Below are 20,175 nucleotides of genomic sequence, written 5' to 3' on the forward strand. Positions count from 1 at the left end.
AAAGAAGGGATGAGTCTCACTCAAGTTCAGTCAGTGAGTTGGGGACCAGGCTGGGACAGGACTGCCCAGTGTCATGCACAGACAGACGCTGGTGTCTCTCCAAGCGCCATCTCTCGTGGCTGCTGCCATGGCCCCCTGGGCACACGGGCTTGCTCAGGAGCCCTGCTGACAGTCCGGCCGAATCACGACTCTGCTTCTCACAGGCAGCAGACACACGGGGTAGTAAGCACCCGACGACCATTCCCACCCCCGGAATCAGTTGTTTGCTTTTGGGATGATACCCCAAGGAAATGACCCAGAAGATAAGGAGAAGCGTTTGTGGGAAGATGTCCCAACAGCGCATGGATCCCCATGGAGAACTGGCAGTGGAGCACATGCCCTAAACAGAGAAGCCGCTTAGCAACCATGAGAGCCGAGCGCCCTGGAATGTTATTTTGCCCTTTCAATGAACAGCAAGTGACGCGGGCCAGGATGAATCAAGGAAATGGGCAAATGGAGAAGACAATACCAGGGACCAGGGGCAGAAAGAAGGAACACTAAGCCGGATCCTGTCCAAGCATCTGCGTGCCCCAGGGGGAAGGGGGCGTGGACGCAGGTGGAAGGTTTCAAGTTTAATGATACTCAAGCACCTACAGTTGTCTTTCCTTTGGGACTCATTGACTCAGAGGAGAGAGGAGCCCAGAGAATTCTCTAGACCCCGCAGAGAGAGCAGTGGCCTGCCTGACCTTAACGCAGAAGCCTGATGTATGTGTGTCAACATGTTCTCACGTCTGCGAGCAGGTCCCCATGTGTCCGCGTTTGTGTCTGCATGCATGCCTGTGTCTGTCCGTGCGTCTGTGTGTTTGGTCTCTGTAGGCATGTGTGTGTGTCCAGGTCTGTCCATGTCTGGAGTGTGTGCGCGTGCGCGTGCGCGTGCACATGTTAGGACCCAGCCCCAGGAGTGAGAAGGTCAGGATCTCAGTTTCCCCACCCCTTGGGTTTCTGTTTCCCCCTCTGGGCACCGGGCATGGCACTGCTCACCCGGGCCGCCTCCAGAAGGGCTGGCAGGAGAAGAGGGTCACCTACGTCCCAGTGGAAATGCGGGAGGCCTCCGAGACTCAAACACATCGTGCCTCTCAACCTGACCGCATCACAGAGTCGCCAGAGAACCCGAAGAAGCTGGCAACCCTAACTGCAGCCAAGGCTGAAAGCCCCTCGCCAATGACACCCAGAGTCAGGAAAGACAGGCACCAGCCAACCACAGGACAGACGCCAGCTTCTCATCCCTGAGGAAAGAGGAAGGGGCCGTGGCAGACGGGGAAAGGCTGAGTCCTGGAGGTCCGTGAACACTTATGACTCAGAAGACTCCATCCACAAACTTCCAGAATGGCCGCTTTGATGGAAGCTGAGCCTTGGGACCCCTCTGGAGAAGGAAAAAAGGAAGGACAGCCTCGGAGAGGGAGCAGACAGCAGCTCCCGCCCGCCCGGCACCGCCACGCTCCGCTCGGTGCGTATTTCCGGGAGGGCTTTTAAATCCTCATTTTCTGGCTGAATGGCTGTAGGACTAAGGGCAGCTGTGTGTCTGTGAGCAAAAGGAGTTCCATTCTGTGCGGGAAGCTGTCTGCGCCGCAGGGAGGCCCAGAGAACCACGGGGACCCGGAGCCTGTGAGCCAAGTTCAAACGCAATCAAAGTCGGTGAGGTTACTCACCACGGCCAGCCGCAGAAACACCCCAGAGGCCCCTCAGCAGGTGGCTGAATAGACAAAAGGGGGTCTTTCCATACAAGGGAGTACCATTCAGCCACAAAATGGAAAGAAGTCCTGATCCACACTATGATATGCTTGAATCCCCAAAACATACGTAGAGTGAAAAGAAGCAGACACAAAAAGCCATAGATTATATGATTTCATTTCTGGAATCTTCTGGAAACATCCAGAAGAGATCAGTCCGAAACCAGAAAGCAGATCAGGGGTTGTCAGGGGCTGAAGTGGGGGACAGGCAGGCACAGGAGGGGCTGCCACTGAGTGTGGGGTTTGCTGGGGGGAGGGTGCTGGAAATTGCTGGAAATGTCCTAAAAGCAGTTGTGGTGATGGTGACATGACTCTGAATATGCCGAAACCCAGAACTGTCCCACGGGGGATCGTATCTCACTAAAGCTTGTGTATTTAAAACAGTAGGTTAGAACAAAATGAGGTAAGAGATGTGATCATCTCTCAAATGCCAGAAACGATGCCTTAGTTTGTGCATAGCCATGGCCAAAAAGTGGCATCAGACGGTACGATTTTCCCACACTTGACCGTGTACGAAGCATCATTCATCCCTCACGGGCCCCCCTGAGCCTTATGTAAACAACGTCCACTTTACAGGTGGAGAAATAAGCTAGGAGGAACTATCGGCCACCCAAGGCCACATGACCCCCCCGAACACCAGCCGGGATCCGCAGCCAGGTGTGACCACCTCCACGGCCTGAGCTCCTCACCCAGCCCTGCAATCCCCCCCAGGCCCACTTTCCTCCTCACTTAGATAAACTCCCAGAGTCCCGTAAGTCTCAGGGGAAAGCTGGAAGCCAGCGAGAAGTGGAGAGGGCAAGGGAGAAGGAACAGAACGCAGGATTGCAAAAGCAGCTCCTACAAATTTATGGCTCCCGGCTGATCTATTAACACATCACAACCAGGAGGGGTGAACAAATGGGTATACTGTGGATCATTTCAGTAACAAGCCATAAATAACAAGCCCCGCCGGCCGCCACCCACCCGAGGAGCTCGCGCTAGGCCCTCTGGGAAGAGACGGAGGCTCCCCGGTCTCCCAGGCCAAGACGTGCCGCTGCGGGGACACCGATGGGGCACACGGGTGGAGGCGCTCAGACCCAGCCCAGGCACAGGACCCCAGCCACAGTCAGGGGTGCGGGCTTCAAGGTTTGGAAGGGCTCACCAAACAGATGTTCTGAGATGCATAGAAGCACGTGTGGGCGTTCGCGGGGGAGTTGGGGGGGGGGGGGTGGCGAGAACTTCTGGGTCTGGAACTTCTCAAAGTCCTCGCCAGGACTGATGTCACTGGTCAGAGCTCCCCACCACCACCACCACCCCCTCCCGCCGCCCTGGGCCCAAAACTCAAGGGCCTCAGGAGTTTCGAGGCCTTCTTGTCTGGAACCGCCATCCCCCGCAGCCCTGCCTGTTGGGGGGTGGAGTGCGCGGCCTCTCCGAGGGCAGGCGGGAAGCTGAGTCAGAAAGCCCAGCCACCAGACACCTGGCCTGCGGAGCAGGCGAGGACACAGAACGTGACAGTCGGGACCCTGTACCAACGGCGGCAACCACAAGTGGCTCACCGCACGTCGCTGAGCCTCAGTGGGCCCGAGAGAGGGGCTGCCATGCAGATTAATGGAGTTTCTGTCTGCAGCATCCAGGGGCCAGGGCACAAAGTGCTGGGCATCCGTGACTCCAGACCAGTCTCTGTCTTTCTCTTGGAGGGGTCTCTGCTCTCTCAGGGGTCCCCCGAGAGGCTTCCGGAGCCCAGGGACTGAAGTACTATGTGTGGGAGGCCTGAGGGGCTCAGTCAGGAAGCGTCTGCCTTTGGCTCAGGTCAGGATCCCAGGGTTTGGGGATTGAGCCCCCACTGGGTTCCCAGCTCAGCCGTGGGGGTCTGCTTGCCCCTCTGCCCCTCCCCTCACTTACACTCTCTCTCTCTCAAATTAATAATATCTTAAAAAAAAAAAGTGCTATGTGTGAAATTGAATACACATCCCCCTGGGAGTGTCCACAGGGTCCCACCCACTGGCTGGGTCACTGGCCACCTTGAGGCCAGTTTCCTTAGACCCCAAACTCCGCCCATTTCCCAGGCCCAGGGGCACGTGGTCCGGGTTACCTGTCTGTGACGGATGGCACAGGGAGGAAGTCCTTGGTCCAGGTGACCAGTGGAGGTGGGGAACCCTGGGCCTCACAGTCCAGGGTCACCTCGTCACCGGCCTTGGCCGTGATTCTCAGGGGCTCTTCGGCATCATGTGAGCCGTTCACACGGATCCTGGGCTCAGCTGTTGGTAGAAGCACGCAGGGACTGTGAGCCGGACAGGAAGTCATTGCACAGGGGCCCAGGGGGGGACCAGGACAGCTGCTCCCAGGAAGCAGAGAGGACACTGCCACCCTGGGAAGTGCAGAGACTGGGTGGGCTCTGCCATCAGGGAAGAGCGCAGGTTTGGGGAGGCCTCAGACCCAATGGTTTCTCCCCCCAAGTCCCGGCCTCTACCTCTTCACGGTCACCCTCCCTCTGGAAGCTCGGCTGGCCTTGGTGACCCTGATCAGGTCCCTCCTGCTCCAACGTCTGCTACCCACTAGCTGGTTAGAATGTTCCCTGGAGACATTCCAGATGGTTCTATCCTTATCTTCTCTGTCTCCCTTCTCCCCTGGGATCATCCCAATTATTCTCAGGCTATCAACCACCAGAAGACACACATGTCCCCTGGCCTCCTCAAACCCTCACTGGGGGTTTGTAACAACCCATGCCCATCAAGTCTTTCTCCTATCAAGCTTGAGGCTCCTGATGATGGAGATTCCCTGCCCCCCTCTGTCTTTATGCCCCACCCCCACACTCCTAGCCAGGTGCTCGCACGCGGATGGCACTGGTAGGTGTCTAAGCAACGCTAATTAAGCTAACCAGCTGGAGAAATCAAGACCCATGTACCCCTCACGCATCCCTCGCACATGAGAGAGAGAGAAAATCTCCATTCTAAGAAAAAAAAATTTTTTTACAATATGAAAATATTGGCTCTAGGAGTGTATCTAGAAAAACTGGGCTGTGCATTTGCTCATTCATTCCAGCCAGTTCCTGAGTACCCGGCTCTGCATGAATGCTGGCCAGAAGCTGCAAAGGAGACGGATCCTGACCCTGTCCTCCCAGTGTTAGGGCCCAGAGGGAACACGGGTACCAAACAGCTCAATACGTGATTCGTGATTTAACCAGACTTGCGAAGTGTCTCACGAAAGGGAGATTCTAGAGAATTGACAGCAAAGTGACTTGGAGTCAGAGAGCCTACATCTGACCAATGGAAGAAGTCAGCTGGGCCAAGAGGGGTAGGGAATTCCAAACAGAGGAAACTGCATGTCCCAAGGCCCTGAGGCAGGGGGCACCATTTAAGAAAGTGAAAGGAGCAAAGGGTCTGGGGTACAGAGGCTTGGAGAGAGAGGTGGGAAAGGAGGCCACCAAGGTGAAAGGGCTCCAGTTGAGGGCCTGTTGGGTTTCCAAGCCTTGTTAAAGTGACAGTTTCCCGCCATCTGCTTACAAAGGGTAGAGTTGGGACCCCTTTAAGGGTATGCCCACACTACTGAGGACTGGAGGAGGACATCTTTAGTCTGTGTACCTTTCAGATAGGCAGAACTTAGAGGCAGGATTGACAGAGGACAGGGAAGATACAGGTAAGGTCAGATTGTCCATGCCCCTGCCTCCACGACTGCCAAGCCCTTCTCCTGACACATGGGGAGCCATCACTCACTGTTCACAGAAAGCCTCATCTCCTGGCTTGAGAAGCCCACAGCATTGGTGGCTGTGCAGACATAGGCCCCGGCATCCTGGGGAGATGGCCGGACGATGACCAGGGTGCCATCCTTGCTCACGTTGTAGTGGAGACCCCCAGAGTTCAGCACATTGGTTTCCTACGGTAGAGTCGCAGGGGACATCAGCAAAGCCCACACCCCATGGGGATTTGCATCATTCTCCTTCCCATGATGCACTGGGCCCATCTCTGGTTACCCTCATGCTAACAGGCTCCTCTTACCTTGGTCCAAGTGATGGTGGGCATGGGGACTCCTGAGGCCACACAGGGGAGAGAGGCTGGAACCCCTTCATTGGTGACATGGTGGGTGGCAGTGGGCTGGATCCGAGGTGGCACTTTCAAAAACAAACCGATTTTATAAACCAAGGTTCTGAGCAGCATTATCCACAGTAGCCAAAAGGTGGAAACAACCCAATTATCCATCAATGGGCTGACGGATAAACGCAGTGGGGCATGCAGAGGTCAAATATTACTCAGCTTTAAAAAAGGAATAAAAGCCCGATGCGTACTATAACAAGAATGCACCCTGAACACAGTATGCTAAGTGAACCTAGCCAGACACCGCACAAACACTGTATGCTCCCACTCACATGAGGTCCCTGGGATACGGACAGTCAGAGACAGAAGGGAGGATGGCGGTTGCCAGGGGCTGCGGGGGGAGAAACGGGGACCTACTGTTCAATGGGAACAGAGCTACAATTTGGGAGGAGTAGAAGGTTCTGGAGCTGGACGGGGGTGGTTGTATAGCGCTATGAATGTGCTTCATGCCCCTGAACTGAGGGTTTAAAGTGGGCAAAATGGTATTTGCCACAATTTTTTAAAAACTACTTCAATGAAAGAATACAGTGGCATGGATCTCATCGACAGCCACACTTCTGTATACGAACGGAGGGCAGCCGCGCCTGGGAACCAGCTGTGCCATTTCTATGCTCTGGGACTTCGGATAAAACCACTTAATCTTTTGGTACCCGGATTCCTTCATCAGCAAAAAAGCTCCTTAAACCCAATTCCCTGTCTACTCTCCAGGGATGGACAGATGAGAAATGGCAGCAAAGAGTGTTCACAGAACACAGTGAACTTGAAAACAAGTGCCAAATCCATTCTGGGCACCACCCAGATTTGCGGGGGAGGAGAAACCGGGTGTGGACCAGTCGGGAGAAGCCGAGGGCTCTGCCAGTAATGCTGAGACCCGTTAGGGAGGAAAATGCCCTTCTGGATCGTCTCAGGGGGCCAAAGCCTGCCAAAGTCGATTATTAACGTTGAATGGAAATGAAGCGAGCCAAGAGCCAGCGCGGGCCCCGCGGGCAAGAGGTAGCCTCTGCTGGTCCCGAGATCCTGCTGAGGGACAAGCCTGTCTGAGCTGTCAGTTCAGAACGGGGAGTCTTTTAAATGTGTCTTGAGTCCTTATGAAATTTAAGTGAAACATACACAGACCCTCGCAGGATGTATATATTATATAAAAATCATTTATATACAATGTAAACACAGTTATATACAATTTCAGTTACACGTAACTCATTACATATGTAGTGTGTGTATATGCACATGCGCGAGCTCAGGTGTGTAAAGTGTGAGAGATACACACCAACATGTAAAATTATCTGGGTCTCCTTCGCTTCTGGCATTATGGGAGTCTTGTCTTTTACTTGTCACACCTCAGATTTTCCTCCAGTGAAAATGTGCTCTTTGTGCTTTTTTTTTTCTTTAAAGTATTGAAGATCAAGTTCTCCCCATGCCGCTTCCCCATCCCATCACACCTCGCACCCCTCCCCCACCCGGGGACTCACCCTGGACAACGAGGTCCACGTCCCTGTGCTGAGAGCCGGCCGTGTTGGTGACCACACAGCTGTACCTCCCCGTGTCCTCCTGCAGCGCCCGGTCAAGGTGAAGGCTGCCATCTGCTCGGACGGAATGCCGGCTGCCAGGTGGGAGCTGGTAAGGGGGGAGGAAGCCCCAGTCTGAACTGCGGCCCAACACCGAGCCAGCTGAGAGAGTGTTCTAGAAGCCAAACTGCCTCCTGGGCCGGTGGGGAGCAGGCTGGACTGACAGGCTAGTGGTTTGGAGCACCCCCACCCCTTCCCTGAGACTCCTCTACCCCTGCAGACTTAGGGCTATGGGTCATCTTGAACCCAGTCTCCCACGGCCAGCTGGACTAGGACAAGCTGCCTGACCCACGTGGGCCAATGGGAGCCTCTCCCAAGAGTGCAGGGTTGGGGCCAGAGCCTTTCCTGAGCAGGGGCTGGGGCTCCAAGGCCCTTCCACTCCAAGGTTACAGAGAGGAGGGACAAAATCCCAGTGAGAACAGAGCCACATGGAGTAGGACAGAGCTGCCACCACACCAGATGTGGTCCCAGAGAGAGAAGCAGAGACAGCAGCTCCTGGTGGCTGCCCAGATGTGTCCCCATGGGGACTAGGGTAGGGCAGGGAGTGTTGGTCCAGAATGGGGCCTGGGGTAACCTCTGTGAAGATGTAAAGTCAGCCTATCTTTGGTGAGGGGGTTCGGCCTTCTTGACCCTGTCCCGGAGGTCCAGCCTCACACCCTGCCCTCAGGTTCTAGAAGCTGCTCCTGAGCCATCTCGGGGCCAGGCCTTTATGGGCTGAGCAAGCCTGAGGGGGGTTCTGCCCAGCATCCTTATTGAAACAGACTCCGCATCTCCAGCCACTCCCCGTCCTGGCCTCGACAAGGCCCAGGGCCACCCCTTTCGCTCTGCCCCTCCAATCCTCATCGGGAGGGCTCCTCACCGCCACAGCCCACACCCCCAAGCAGGGGCCTCCTCAGGGTCATGGGCAACCACGCAGGCTGCAGGGGGAGTCAGTAGCATGATCGGCCTCTGCAAAGCTCTCAGAATGGGGGGCTGGTGAAAGCACTGTCTCCGTGCCCCCCCAACTTTCTGCTCCCTAGCCTCAGCACTGATGGAGCCCGAGGTCCTTCCGTAGCTCTCCGGCGGGGACCAGCAGCCACACGATCCTCAGCAGGACTTGAGAGGGCGACAGAGGCTTTCAGCGCACCTGTCAGAGAGTTTCTGGAAGGGCGCAGGAAAGAGGGAGGAAGAAAGAGCACAGTCCCAAGCAAGCGAAGAGCAAAGCGGAGGTCGAGGGTTACACAGCAGCCTCTCCGTGCCCCGGCACCAGGGCCACTGCACCCAAAGAGCCAGCACTCACGGGCAGGCCGGCCCTGAGCCAGCGCCTCTCCGGGAAGGGCCTCCCAGCCAGGATGATACAGGGCAGGGACACCGGCTGTCTCTCCAGCACCCGGACAGTAGAGGCGCTGCTGGCGATCTGCGGGGGGACTGTGGGGACAGGAGATGGTAGGGGTCACCCAGATTCCCACGGGTGGTCATCTGGGGGACAGAGGCCCCACTGCCCCCCCAACTCTCCCCAGGGAACCAGTGGGAGCATCAGGATAAGGGATCCTCAAGTCCAAGGTGCACTTTCTGGGGCATGCTGCCCAGGAAGGAGGGGTCCAGAGGCTCCTCTTGGAGAACTGGGCAAGGACGCATCTGTTCCAGAGGGTGGACAGCCATAGGGGAGGCCTCCCCAGGGGCCCCGATCTCCCCCCAAACCCTCCTCCCCGAGCTCCACCAGCGAACCATGTCCAGTCACGACGAGCTGGGCCTCTGCCCGGACCTTCCCAAACATATTTTGAGCTTCGCAGACATACTGGGCCTGGTCTTCGGGGACCACACCTGAGGGGCAGAAAGGGGCAGGCTTGACTGCCCAGGCACACCTCTGCTCCAGCCCCCCCAAGGGGCAGGAAGCCCTCAGCAGAGCCCAGTCCTGCAGAGGGGAGGTAGGAGGGCTGGGAGAAGCAGCCAGGCCTTGGAAGGGCAGGAATGGGGCCCGTCTGTGAATCCCTGTGCCTTGAGGTGTGAGGGATGGGGTCGCCGATGCAGACACAGTGGCCGGCATCCGGCCTGGCCCAGCCCCGGGCAAGCGATCGTAGTAGTGACAATGGTGGCCGTGACAATTGTTAAAGCACAGAACACTTTACCTGTGTCAGGAACCATGCTGGGCACTTCCTGTGTAAGACCCACATAGCAACCCCTCCGGGCAGCCTTTCAGGAAACGCAAGTGGCAGCTTCTGTCCTTACCACTGCCTCGGGTTCAGACTAGCAGAACGACTTGCCCGGGGTCAGCCAGCCAAAATCTGACCTCGCGACCACCTTACCCATGGTCATTGCCAGGGTCAAGGCTCTGCTCCGAGCCCCCCAGCCTGGGGGCCGAGACTATCAGACACCATCCTGCCTTCCCTGGCCACCCACCTCCAGCCCCAGTGTCTTACTCTCAAAGAACAGCACTCCCGAATCGGGCTGCCCGGTCCTGCTGGCCCGCCCGGGCCCCAGTGGCTGGCCATCTCCACGGCGCCAGGTGACCTTCGGGGGCGGGCGGCCTGAGGCCCGGCACGCCAGGAGGGCGCTCTTCCCCAGCTCCACGGTGATGTCCCGGGGCAGCTCCGTCAGCTGGGGCGCATCTGCAGGGAGAGGACTGGTCAGCCATGCCTGGGGGCTGAACCCGCCGAGCCCCCAGGGCGCTGTTCCCGCCACCGCCCGCCTCCCCTCCCATTGTTGGGAGCTTCCATTTCTCCCAACCTCACCCTGTGAACCTGGGGCTGAATCACATCCAGGGCTCCAGAGCCAGCCTGAGCTTGGCTTGGTCCAGCCCTGGAGAACTCTTGGGGATCAGGCAGAGGGAGCGGCCTTTGGCGGGAAGAAGTTGCCGCCACGCCTCATACCCCCGCATGGGGTCACAGGGGCCTCGCCATGCAGGCGGAGGCAACAGGCCAGCTTTTAGCAGCAACACCTCCCGGGAAGCCCACCTCTGAGGAGCAGCAAGTCAAGCTCCAGCCACAGGAGCCCCACCACCTCGGAGACCCTCCACGCCCCCTCGGCCACCTCCACCTTTCTCTTGCAGGTGTCCTGAACTTGGGCGGCCATTCCCTGACCCCCAAGAGCCGAATCCGTGGAGAGATGAATGGCCACCTTCTCTCTCCTCTCTATGTCTCCGTTTGCTGATCTTTTCGTAAGGAGTATATAAAACTCCACCACAAAACGAAAACAGGCTTACAATAAATGAGGTGGCCTTACACCTGATGGTCCAAACAGGACACTGGAGCATGACCAGGGCTGTCTTAATCATAGCACCAGGACAAACGTCCCAGACAAGAATGGCCCTGCTCACAGGAATCAAACAAAACTCTAGTAACACACAAATATATTTCCCCCCATTTTTCCTCCACACACCCCAAACCTCATGCCCTTCCCCAGAGTCACCCCAAACCTCATGCCCTTCCCCAGAGTCACCACTGTTCACAGTTCACAGTGTTTCTTCTAAGCCCTGTCTTATATTTATAATCAGGAGAAAATAAGTTGTTTCCCAAAATAGGAATTCATGATCCTGGCAGGCCAGGAGCCAGGCCAATTCCAGATGGATCCGGGCCTTGTCCCCACAGCTTATGGGCACAGTTCTCAGGTCCCTGTCCCCAGACCTGCGACCAGGAAGGTCCCCTAGCCTTTTCCTAACCCCATGGCATCCAACACCATGGAAAGCCTCCACCCTTTTGTTCTGCCCGCCTCCCTCCAGACACCTCCCCCGTCCATCCGAATCATGACGTCAAATTTCCCTCCTGGCCTGGGGATTAGGGATGTTCCAAGGAGATATAAACACAACTTGGAAAATTACTGCAAGGAAGACCCAACAGTCTCGGAGCCGGCCTCACACGCCACCCGCACGCCTGTCTTTGTTGGTGGTACCTCGCATCTGCCGCAGCCCAGGATCCCGGAAAGCCTCTGTTCCGGGCTCACCTCAGTCAGGATCATTGGCCCTGCAGAGCCCTGGCCCCAGGAGGCGTGGCTCTGCCATCCCCCCTTGCTGGGGAGATACCCCCAGAGTCTGCCTTTACCCGCTCCGTCCAGCCAGACCTGCTTCTTGACCCGCCCCTCCTTAGCCCCCAAACAGCCCAGCTTTGTCTCCAGGCTCTGGGACACCACAAAGCACACACTCTCTTCCCCTTTCTCCTCCCAGTCCTGAACGTGCCCTCCAAAACGGACAGCCGGCCTCTAATAGCAAATAATCCATACAGAGGGCAGATTCTGGAATGCCTACTGAGGGACAGGCATGGTGATGGAGCTTTCAGAAACACAGTTTCATCAACCCCATTTTAAAGATGAGGAAACTGGGACGCCTGGGTGGCTCAGTTGGTTACGCAGCTGCCTTCGGCTCAGGTCATGATCCCAGCGTCCTGGGATCGAGTCCCACATCGGGCTCCTTGCTCTGCAGGGAGCCTGTTTCTCCCTCTGCCTCTGCCTGCCACTCTGTCTGCCTGTGCTTGCTCTCACTCTCTCTCTCTCTGACAAATAAATAAAAATCTTTAAAAAAAAAAAAAAAAAGATGAGGAAACTGAGGATCACAGAGATCAGGAGTCTGCTCAAGGGCACAGCTCCAAGTCAACAGCGGAGATGGGCTCCAAGCTTGGGTCTGGCTACTGCTAAGGCCCAGGCTCTCACCCACCGCACCCCGGTGTCCCCCTGCATCCTCGGGAGCAACTTGGCTGCTGTTTCAGCCAGAGCCGCACCCACCCCTCCTGTCCTCTCTTTGGGGTGCATTCCAAAGCAGCCAGATCCCAGACTCAGATTGATCCCACCCAGAAAACGCCAGCCTCCAGCACAGCCATCCCTCCTGTCCCAGTCCTCACTGGAGCCCCCAAATAAGGCAGAGCCCCAGAATCCTCATATGCTAGAGCTGAAGGTCCTGTGGTCCCCTCATTTGCAGACGGGGGAAACTGAGGCTGGGGGCAGAGGCAGGGCCAACCCTGAGTCCTGCAGCGTGTCCGTGGGGACTGGGTTCCCAACCCGGCGCCCTTCCCAGAGACTCATCAGTGGGTCAGCCATCCCTGCCTTCAGGCCCCCTCCTCACAGACTTCCAGGGGAGGCCTGCAGCACCCCAGCAAGGGACCACAAACTGGCCCTGCATTGAGGGAACGTCAGGATGTCTGTGACGGGGGGAACGGTCTCCACACCCCCCTCCTGGGACGGTTCCTGCTACTGGGCCGGGGCCACCAGCGCTGGGGCACACTCCCTTGGGCCTCTTCCTCTCAGAAAACTATCGACAGTTCTAGTCTACAGCCGCACTGACATAAAGGCGAACACGATCCAGGCCGGATTCCTTGTCATCTACTTGTTGTCATCCATCCGTTTCCTTCTGATTTTTTAAAAGAAATGAAAATCAGAGCCTTGTCCCTGGGCTCTGGCCCCATCCCAGGCCCTGGGTCCATGCCTGCTGTGCCTGACGGGAAAGCCAGAGCTGCTTCTCTCCTGTTCCCCCAGGCTGGCCAGGGGGGCCCCTGTGCTCCCCCAAACACAAGCTCTTACCCCCTGCTCATCTACCCGGCAACCTGGGGCTCCCAGGCCGGGAACAGAAGGCAGGGGCGGAAAGGAGGAAACACAGGGAGGAACAAGCATCCTCTCTTTCGAGGGAGAACCCAGCAGGTGCAGATAAGTTCGCTCAGAGCAGGGAAGGAACAGAAAGGGAACAGAAAGGGCGCTGAAATTGGGGAAGGCGTGCCTGCTGGGAGCCCGGTCTTCAGCCCTGTGATGCCCCAGGCCCGGGGCAGCCGGCGTGTTGAGCATCTGCTCCATTCAAGCCCCGAGCGACGCCCGTTCTCTCATTAAATCTCTCAAGGACCCTGTGAGCAAAGCTCTACTGCTATCCTCCCTTTGCACAGATGCGGAAAGGAAGGCTCAGGGAGGCCAATAACTTGGCCGAAGAAGCAGGGGGGCCTGGGGGTCATCGATGCAGGAATCGAGTCTACCAGAAGCCGGACCCACAGGTGATGGGGGCCACCAACGCTGGCACTCGCCGCCCTCCTTCCCAAATACGGCCAGGAAGCCGGTTCCCAGCTCAGCAGCAGGAGGTGGGCACAGCGCCCAGCCGTTCCCGCCCTGGAAGGCTCTGCCCGCCTGGCTAGGAAGGCCGGGCCACAGCTGCCACCCAGATGGGCAGGAAATTCGATTTCCCACCGCCGCTGCCAGGCCAACTCTCCCAGACACGCTGGTGCTGGGCCACAGTCCATCCTCAAGCCGAAGGCCACCTGTGGCCAAGAAGCCCGCCTCTGGGGTACCAGCCTTCTCCTCCTCTGACCCAGGGAACCAGCCCTAAGGTCCTTCGCTAACAGGTGAAGGCCAGGACCAGGTGGGCTTGTCAGACTGGGACCCAAAGAAATAAGGCACCGCTGAAAAGAAATCAGACACGGAGCAGAGGATGCCTGCCTGTGACAAAGCCAAGAACAGCCCTGCCTGGAGAGCCCTCTCCGTTCACCCAGAACCTACTATTAACAATGACAGCGGCGTGGATCAGAACCTGCCGCCCCAGGCCTGTCTCACCTCGCACACGTATAACGTCCCAGAGAGTTCGCCGACCAGGAACCCGAGCCCCAGGGTGGGGAAGCAACGTCTGAGCTCCCCCTGCCGCTGAGCATCGGGGATGCCCTCCAGGGGCCAAAGGCCTGGGCCCTGGGTTCGGATCTCAGCTCTGCCACTCACCAACTGTGTGACCTTGGACAGGTTCCTTAAGCTCTCTGTGCTTTCCCCCGTCCCTACAGGAGGTAATGACCGAACCCGCCTCAAAGAGTTGTGAGGTTCACGTGCTAGTGCACAAGACAGGCGTAGAGCCGGCCCTGGCAGTGGCAAATTTCACAGAAATCCTGGCTTCCGTGTTTCTTGCTATCAGGCCCTAAGCCCATGGCTTTCCCCACCCACCCCGCCCCACCCGAGAGGGAGCCACACAGCACACCCTCTACAGGGAACACTGAAGCACATCACTCTCCCTAAAACTCTCTAAAAACTCCCTAAAAACTCTCCTGACCCCCGCAGGAGAAAGCCTAAACTGTGCTGGTCTCCTGAGGTGAGCACGACCCAGAGCAGTCAGCAGCCCCCGGGCGCCCCTCGGCCCCGGCTCGGTCCTACTCCCCGGCTCGCTTCTCTTTCCTCAGGAGGTCTGCTCCTGCCACTCCGCTTGCCTCGAACATGGCTCCCCAGCTCATCACCTGCCTGGTGGCTTCTGGGTTCATCCCGGACATCACCTCCTCCAAGAAGCCTTCCCAGCCTGCAGTGTCGTTTGGACCCCTTCTCTGGGCACCAACAGCTCCCCACAGATGCCACCTGCAAATGCTCCCGACCCTGAGATCCCACTTGTCCGTTTGCCGTCTCTCTCCTTGACACCAAGAGCGACACAAAAGCAGATGCTGAGTAGTGCCGTTGTGTCCCTAGCGCAGGGCCTGGCCCCCTGGGGACCATGTGCTGGAGGAAGGAGGGACGGAACAAAACAGAGGCTAAAGTTACCCCAAGCCTGGGGGATCCAACCCTGACTTGGTGCCAGTGTCCTCAGGGCCAGAACCTGCTCCTCACAGGGCCTGCTCCCCTCAGGGCCCCCCACCGTCCTTGGGGATCCCCTTGGCCATCCCACCCAGCCAAGACCAGCACACTGCTATTTCTCTGTGCTTTCCCGGGACTCCCCGCATCTGCCTCCCCACCGTGGCCACAGCAAGCCCCTCAGAGCCCGGTTCGCGCTGGCCCAGCATGCCCAAGAGCTGTGTCTACAACTCCGAGCAATCCCCACGGAACTCATGCAGGCCCGGAACACAGATGTCAAGGCCGTGCATTGACGCAGAAGAACCCAGACTCCTCATCTGTAAAATGGGGATAATCACCCCTCTGCTTATTAAGCACCCAAGATGGGCCAAACCCCGTGCTAAGCATTATTTGCCCATGATCAGTCCCATTTTATAGACAGGGAAAGAGGGTCAGTGACTCAACCAAAGCACACAGATGGCAAGTGATGGAGACAAGACGGGAACTCGGGCCTCGGGGAGGACAATGCTGGTCTCTGTGGCAGGCAGCCCCCAAGGACCCCGGCCTCCTGGTACACACACACTTGAGTAGCCCCTCCCACCCACCGTGTGGCAGGGTTGGTCTCTGTGACCAACAGAATATGGCAGAAGTGAGTGTCTGTCCCTTCTAGGACGGGCTGGATATAAAGACTGCAGCTTCCTTGTGGGATTCTCTCCCTCCCCCTCCCCCCACTTTTCACCCCCCTCTCTCCTTCTCCCTCTCTCTTTCTCTCTTTTTTCTCTCCCTCTCTGTCAGTCTCTCTCTTTCTCTTAGCTCCCTTGCTCATGGGAATCCATGTCAGGAGAAGCCTTCTAGAGACATGCACATGGTGGATGGACAGAGGCATCCCGCCAGCTGCCGTGGGAATGAATCCAGACCGGCTCCTCCAGCCCCAGTCAAGCCTTCGGATGACGCGTCCCCCGCTAAGCATCCCCTGCAATCCCATGACAGCCTCCGAGCCTCCGCCACCCAGCCAGGCCAAACCCTGGCCTTCCAGAAATGCCAGTGAGTAAATGCTTACTGTTTAAGCCACAGAGTTTTGGGGAAATCTGTCACTCAGTGAGAGGCACTGTGTCCTTGGTCCCATGTGCGCCAGACCCACACGATACAGATTCTGTACCGGTGTTCTCTACAGGGGCATTCCCTCCTCCCTGCTCAGAGGTGGGGCAAAGGGGCAGGGGGCACTCACGTCCAACCTCCAGCCGGATCTCTGCAGACGCATCGCCCATCTCATTGACAGCCCGGCAGGTGTAGGTGCCAGCGTCCCTCTCCCGAGCTGCTGGGATCCGCAGTATCCCGGAGCTGGAGGCTTCGGGGGCCAGAATCATTTCAAGACCCCCTGGACCAAAGACGGGAAAGCATCAGGCGGGTGCCCGTGGTGGCCACGGAGGCTGCTGAGCCTTCCCGACCCTCGGGCTCCTGGAGCTGCACTGGGCCGAGGCCTGGGAGGGGCCGAGTGAGGCAAGGTTGCTCCCCAAAAGCCAGGACCCCTGTTATTTCACGGGGACAGAGTTTCAGTTTTGTAAGAGGAACAGAGTTCTAGAAACAGAGGCCGGTAACCGTTGTACGACAGCGCGAAGGTATTTAACGCTACCGAGCGGTATCCCTAAAAAGGGTTACGATGTAAAGTTTGTTATATGCATTTTACAATTTTCTAAAAAGAAGTTTTAAGTCAGCCCTCCTGGCTCCAGTCCCACGGTGGGGAGCTTTCCCTTTGCCCCTCTGCTGACGAGGAGCGAGGCCCCGCCTGTCCCCCTATGTGTGACAGGCTCAGCACCCGCAGACTCCTTGCCTGGGCCTTCCTGGTTGGTCCCCATCCTCCGCCCAGGCTCCAAACTGGGAGGAGCACACCCCAGCCATGGCTGCTTCTCTGACGCCTGACCCCAGGCAGGCCTCCCAAAACCCACACCCCGAGGCCCCCCTCCTGTCTCCCTGCTGTGGTCTATTACGCCCAGGCTCCCCTGATCCAAACCCACTTTCTAGATTTTAATATAATTTTTTATTTTTACTGCTTTTATTGTGGAGAAATGTACATAACACAAAATTTGACCAGTTTTTAAGCATTCTGAGTGTCCAGTTCAGTGGCATGAAATAGGCCCACATTACTGTGCAACCCTCACCTCCATCCTTCTCCAGAACGTTCTCAGCTTCCAAAACTAAAACTCTGTCCCCAGCCCCCCAACACCTAGTCCCTGGTGCTCACTCTTTTCCTTCCTGTCCCTACGCATCTGCCTCATCTAGGTCCCCATGTAAGGGGAATCCTAGAGTGTGTTTCCTTCCAAGGATGGCTGATTTCTCTCCGCATATGGCCCCCAGGCTCCTCCGTGCTGTTTTCAGAATTTCTCCCCTTCTTTTCAAATTAAAAAAAAAATGGGAGGGCACACCTGGGTGGCTCAGTGGGTTAAAGCCTCTGCCTTCGGCTCGGGTCATGATCCCTTGGTCCTGGGATCGAGCCCCATATCGGGCTCTCTGCTAGGAAGGGAGCCTGCTTCCCTTCCTCTCTCTCTCTCTGCCTCTCTCTGCCTATTTGTGATCTCTGTCTGTCAAATAAATAAATAAATAAATCTTTTTTAAAAAAAGAATTTTTTTTAATCGTGATAAAAAACCCAGAACAAAATTTGCCATCTTAACCACTTTCAAGAGCACAGTTCAGGGGCGATGGCTGAATTGACATTGTTGAACGATTTGAACTCCACTTCTTTTCCAGCCAGAGTAATGTCCCACTGAGAGAGGCCCTTTTGACAAAGGGTTCCCGGGGCGGGTGCTCAGCCGGAACAGGAGAGACACGAGCACCGAGCCAGGAGTCCCGGGACCTCTGCCACCCAGGGGTGGCCTGGCACATGCTCAGACTCTGAGCTGCTTCTGCCTGTGTCAAGGTCAAGGTGGGCTCTGACAAGCTGGCAAACAGGTGCCATGAATGATAGAGTGCTTCCAGGTCAGAGAGGGCAACACGGGCGAAGGCTGACCCTTGAGAGGGAGCTGGGAGTCTACTCCTGGAAATACAGGAGCAGCCCCTGCTGGGGGTTCCAGAACACTCCCAGCAGCCGAACTCCAGCTCCGAGTCTGGCATCGGGAAACCCTTCTGGACCCATTCACTCAAAAGAGCCTCAGAACAGCCCTCGTAACAATGGCCCAGTTTCCAGATTAACCGCATCACCGTCACCGTCACTAAGAACACCAAGCCCGGGGGCGCCTGCGGGACTCAGTGGGTGAAGCATCTGTTTTCGGCTTAGGTCGGGATCCTGGGGGTCCTGGGATCGAGCCCCACAGCAGGCTCCCTGCTCAGCGGGGAGTCTGCTCTTCTCTCTCTCCCTCAAATAAATAAATAAAAAGAACACCGAGCCCAGCCCGTGTGCCAGGCCTATTCTAAACATTTCACTTCCATGAACTCATGTCACCCTCACACAACTGACCTATCTGATGCTCCCGTTTCCCGGATGAGGGAGCAGGCTCAGCGATGCCAGGCCACCTGCCCACTGTCACCCAGGGGAGGCAGAATTTAAATCTGAGCCTACTCTAAATCCTGTTTCTGGCCACGGAGCTGGGCGATAGGGTGCTGCTGGAACGGGCCAGCCCCCCAGACACCCCATTTGTAGGGCCACTGCCCCATGACCATTCTGGAAAGCGGATCCTCCAGGGGCCCCAGAGGGACCATTCCCCAGGCCCCTCTCCCACCTGACGTACCTCGATACCAGATGACCCGGGGTGGGGGCACCCCGGACACGTCACACACCAGCACGGCCTCATCCCCGACAGCGGCCAGCACCACCGCGTTCACCGCCGAGATGGACGGTGGGTCTGCGTGGAAACAGATGGGGAACTTGGGACCCACCCACAGACTCCCTAGAGCAACAGTGCAGACTGTCCTGGGGGAAGGGGTGAGGACAGAGAAGGAGCTGCACCCCTGCCTTCTTCCCCACCCCTCTACCAGTCAGGGACCGTCACCCAGAAAGATCTGGCCCCTGTTGCTTTCTTAGAAGTTTCTGACCCAGGACCTCAAATGAAAGCCAGCCACTCTTGGAACCAACCCACCCTACACACATTTTTCTCATTGAATTTGCCATAAAAGCCAAAATGTGGGGCATCTGGGTGGCTCAGTTGGTTAAGTGGCTGCCTTCAGCTCAGGTCATGGTCTCAGGGTCCCGGGATTGATTCCCATGTCCGTAGGGCTCTCTGCTCAGCAGGGAGTCTGTTTCTCCCTCTCCCTTTGCCCCTCCCCCTGCTTGTGTGCTCTCTCCCTCTCTCTTAAATAAATAAATAAGATCTTAACCAAAAAAAAAAGGGAAGCTAAAACCCTACAAAGTCCTAAAATCCCCTACATGGGCTGCCCATCCCTCCCTGTCTCCGCCCCCAACTCCCTCCCATTCTCTCCACACTAGCCTTCTCCCAACCTCTTGAGGACCCCAGACTCATCCTGACCTAAGGGCCTTTGCCTCACCAGGTCCCTCCGCCTGGAACACTTTCCCATCCCCGTTTCTGCCCTGCCCCGTTTCTGCCCTGTGCTCCCACAGCACCCTCCAAAAGTACCATTATCTGCTTGCATGCTTCTTCGGTGCCCCCCCCCATTAGAATTTAAGCTCCCCCCAGGCAGATACCATGTACTCCCTGCTGTATCCCCAGGGCCTGGCACACAGTAGGTGCTCAGTAAGTATTTGTGGGTGGGAAGGAGGGAGGGAGAGAGAGAGGTTCTCCTGAGATGCCCGGGGCCCAAGTACCTGTATAGTAGAGGGTGACTGTCTCCTCGTCTGTGCCGACCTCATTCACAGCCAGGCAGCTGTAATTCCCAGCATCCTCTGGGGCCACATCCTGAATGGTCAGGGTTCCCTGGGCATCCACTCGGATTCTGGAGTCAAGCCATAAAACAACATGTTCAGTGGCCAAAGGGCTGATCAGTTCTGGTCACACGAGAACTACCTCAGTCATCATCAATAACAACTTAATTAATAGCGTCACTAGTGATTGCCATTTTATACTGACTGCTTGCTCTGGGCCTGGCTGTGTGCTCAGAGCTTTACACAGATTGTGCTTGTGAATTCATGAAGGTAAAGCGACTTGTCCAACGTCACACAGCCTGGATGGCGGGGGCAGGGTTCAAGCACCGGTCCACTGGATTCTGGAACTGTAGCTCCTGACCCCTGAGCTCATACTGAGGCATCGCTATGTTTCCAAACTGATCTTGCTCCCGAGTCTCAAATGATCCCAGAAAGAAGGCAGGGCAAGCACTACCCTCTCCCCGCACCACCTCCCCACGGCCATCGCCCCATTTACAGG

General features: G+C 57.0%; 1 protein-coding gene across 2 annotated transcripts in view; it reads right to left on the reverse strand.

Annotated features, from left to right (window-relative positions):
• HMCN2 (hemicentin 2) overlaps positions 1-20,175 on the reverse strand; it is a 144,508-nt gene that overhangs the window by 84,924 nt on the left and 39,409 nt on the right. For both annotated transcript variants that reach the window (XM_032308268.1, XM_032308266.1), the window contains exons 13-22: positions 19,620-19,747; positions 18,589-18,702; positions 16,094-16,243; positions 9,804-9,992; positions 9,112-9,207; positions 8,684-8,811; positions 7,309-7,453; positions 5,744-5,856; positions 5,462-5,621; positions 3,841-4,006 (exon numbers count right to left, since the gene is read on the reverse strand). In XM_032308268.1, the coding sequence (XP_032164159.1) occupies positions 3,841-4,006; positions 5,462-5,621; positions 5,744-5,856; positions 7,309-7,453; positions 8,684-8,811; positions 9,112-9,207; positions 9,804-9,992; positions 16,094-16,243; positions 18,589-18,702; positions 19,620-19,747 (1,389 nt within the window). The remainder of the gene's footprint in view (positions 1-3,840; positions 4,007-5,461; positions 5,622-5,743; positions 5,857-7,308; positions 7,454-8,683; positions 8,812-9,111; positions 9,208-9,803; positions 9,993-16,093; positions 16,244-18,588; positions 18,703-19,619; positions 19,748-20,175) is intronic.

The sequence above is a fragment of the Mustela erminea genome, chromosome 12 (assembly GCF_009829155.1).
Source record: "Mustela erminea isolate mMusErm1 chromosome 12, mMusErm1.Pri, whole genome shotgun sequence".
In the NCBI taxonomy this organism is placed as follows: domain Eukaryota; kingdom Metazoa; phylum Chordata; class Mammalia; order Carnivora; family Mustelidae; genus Mustela; species Mustela erminea.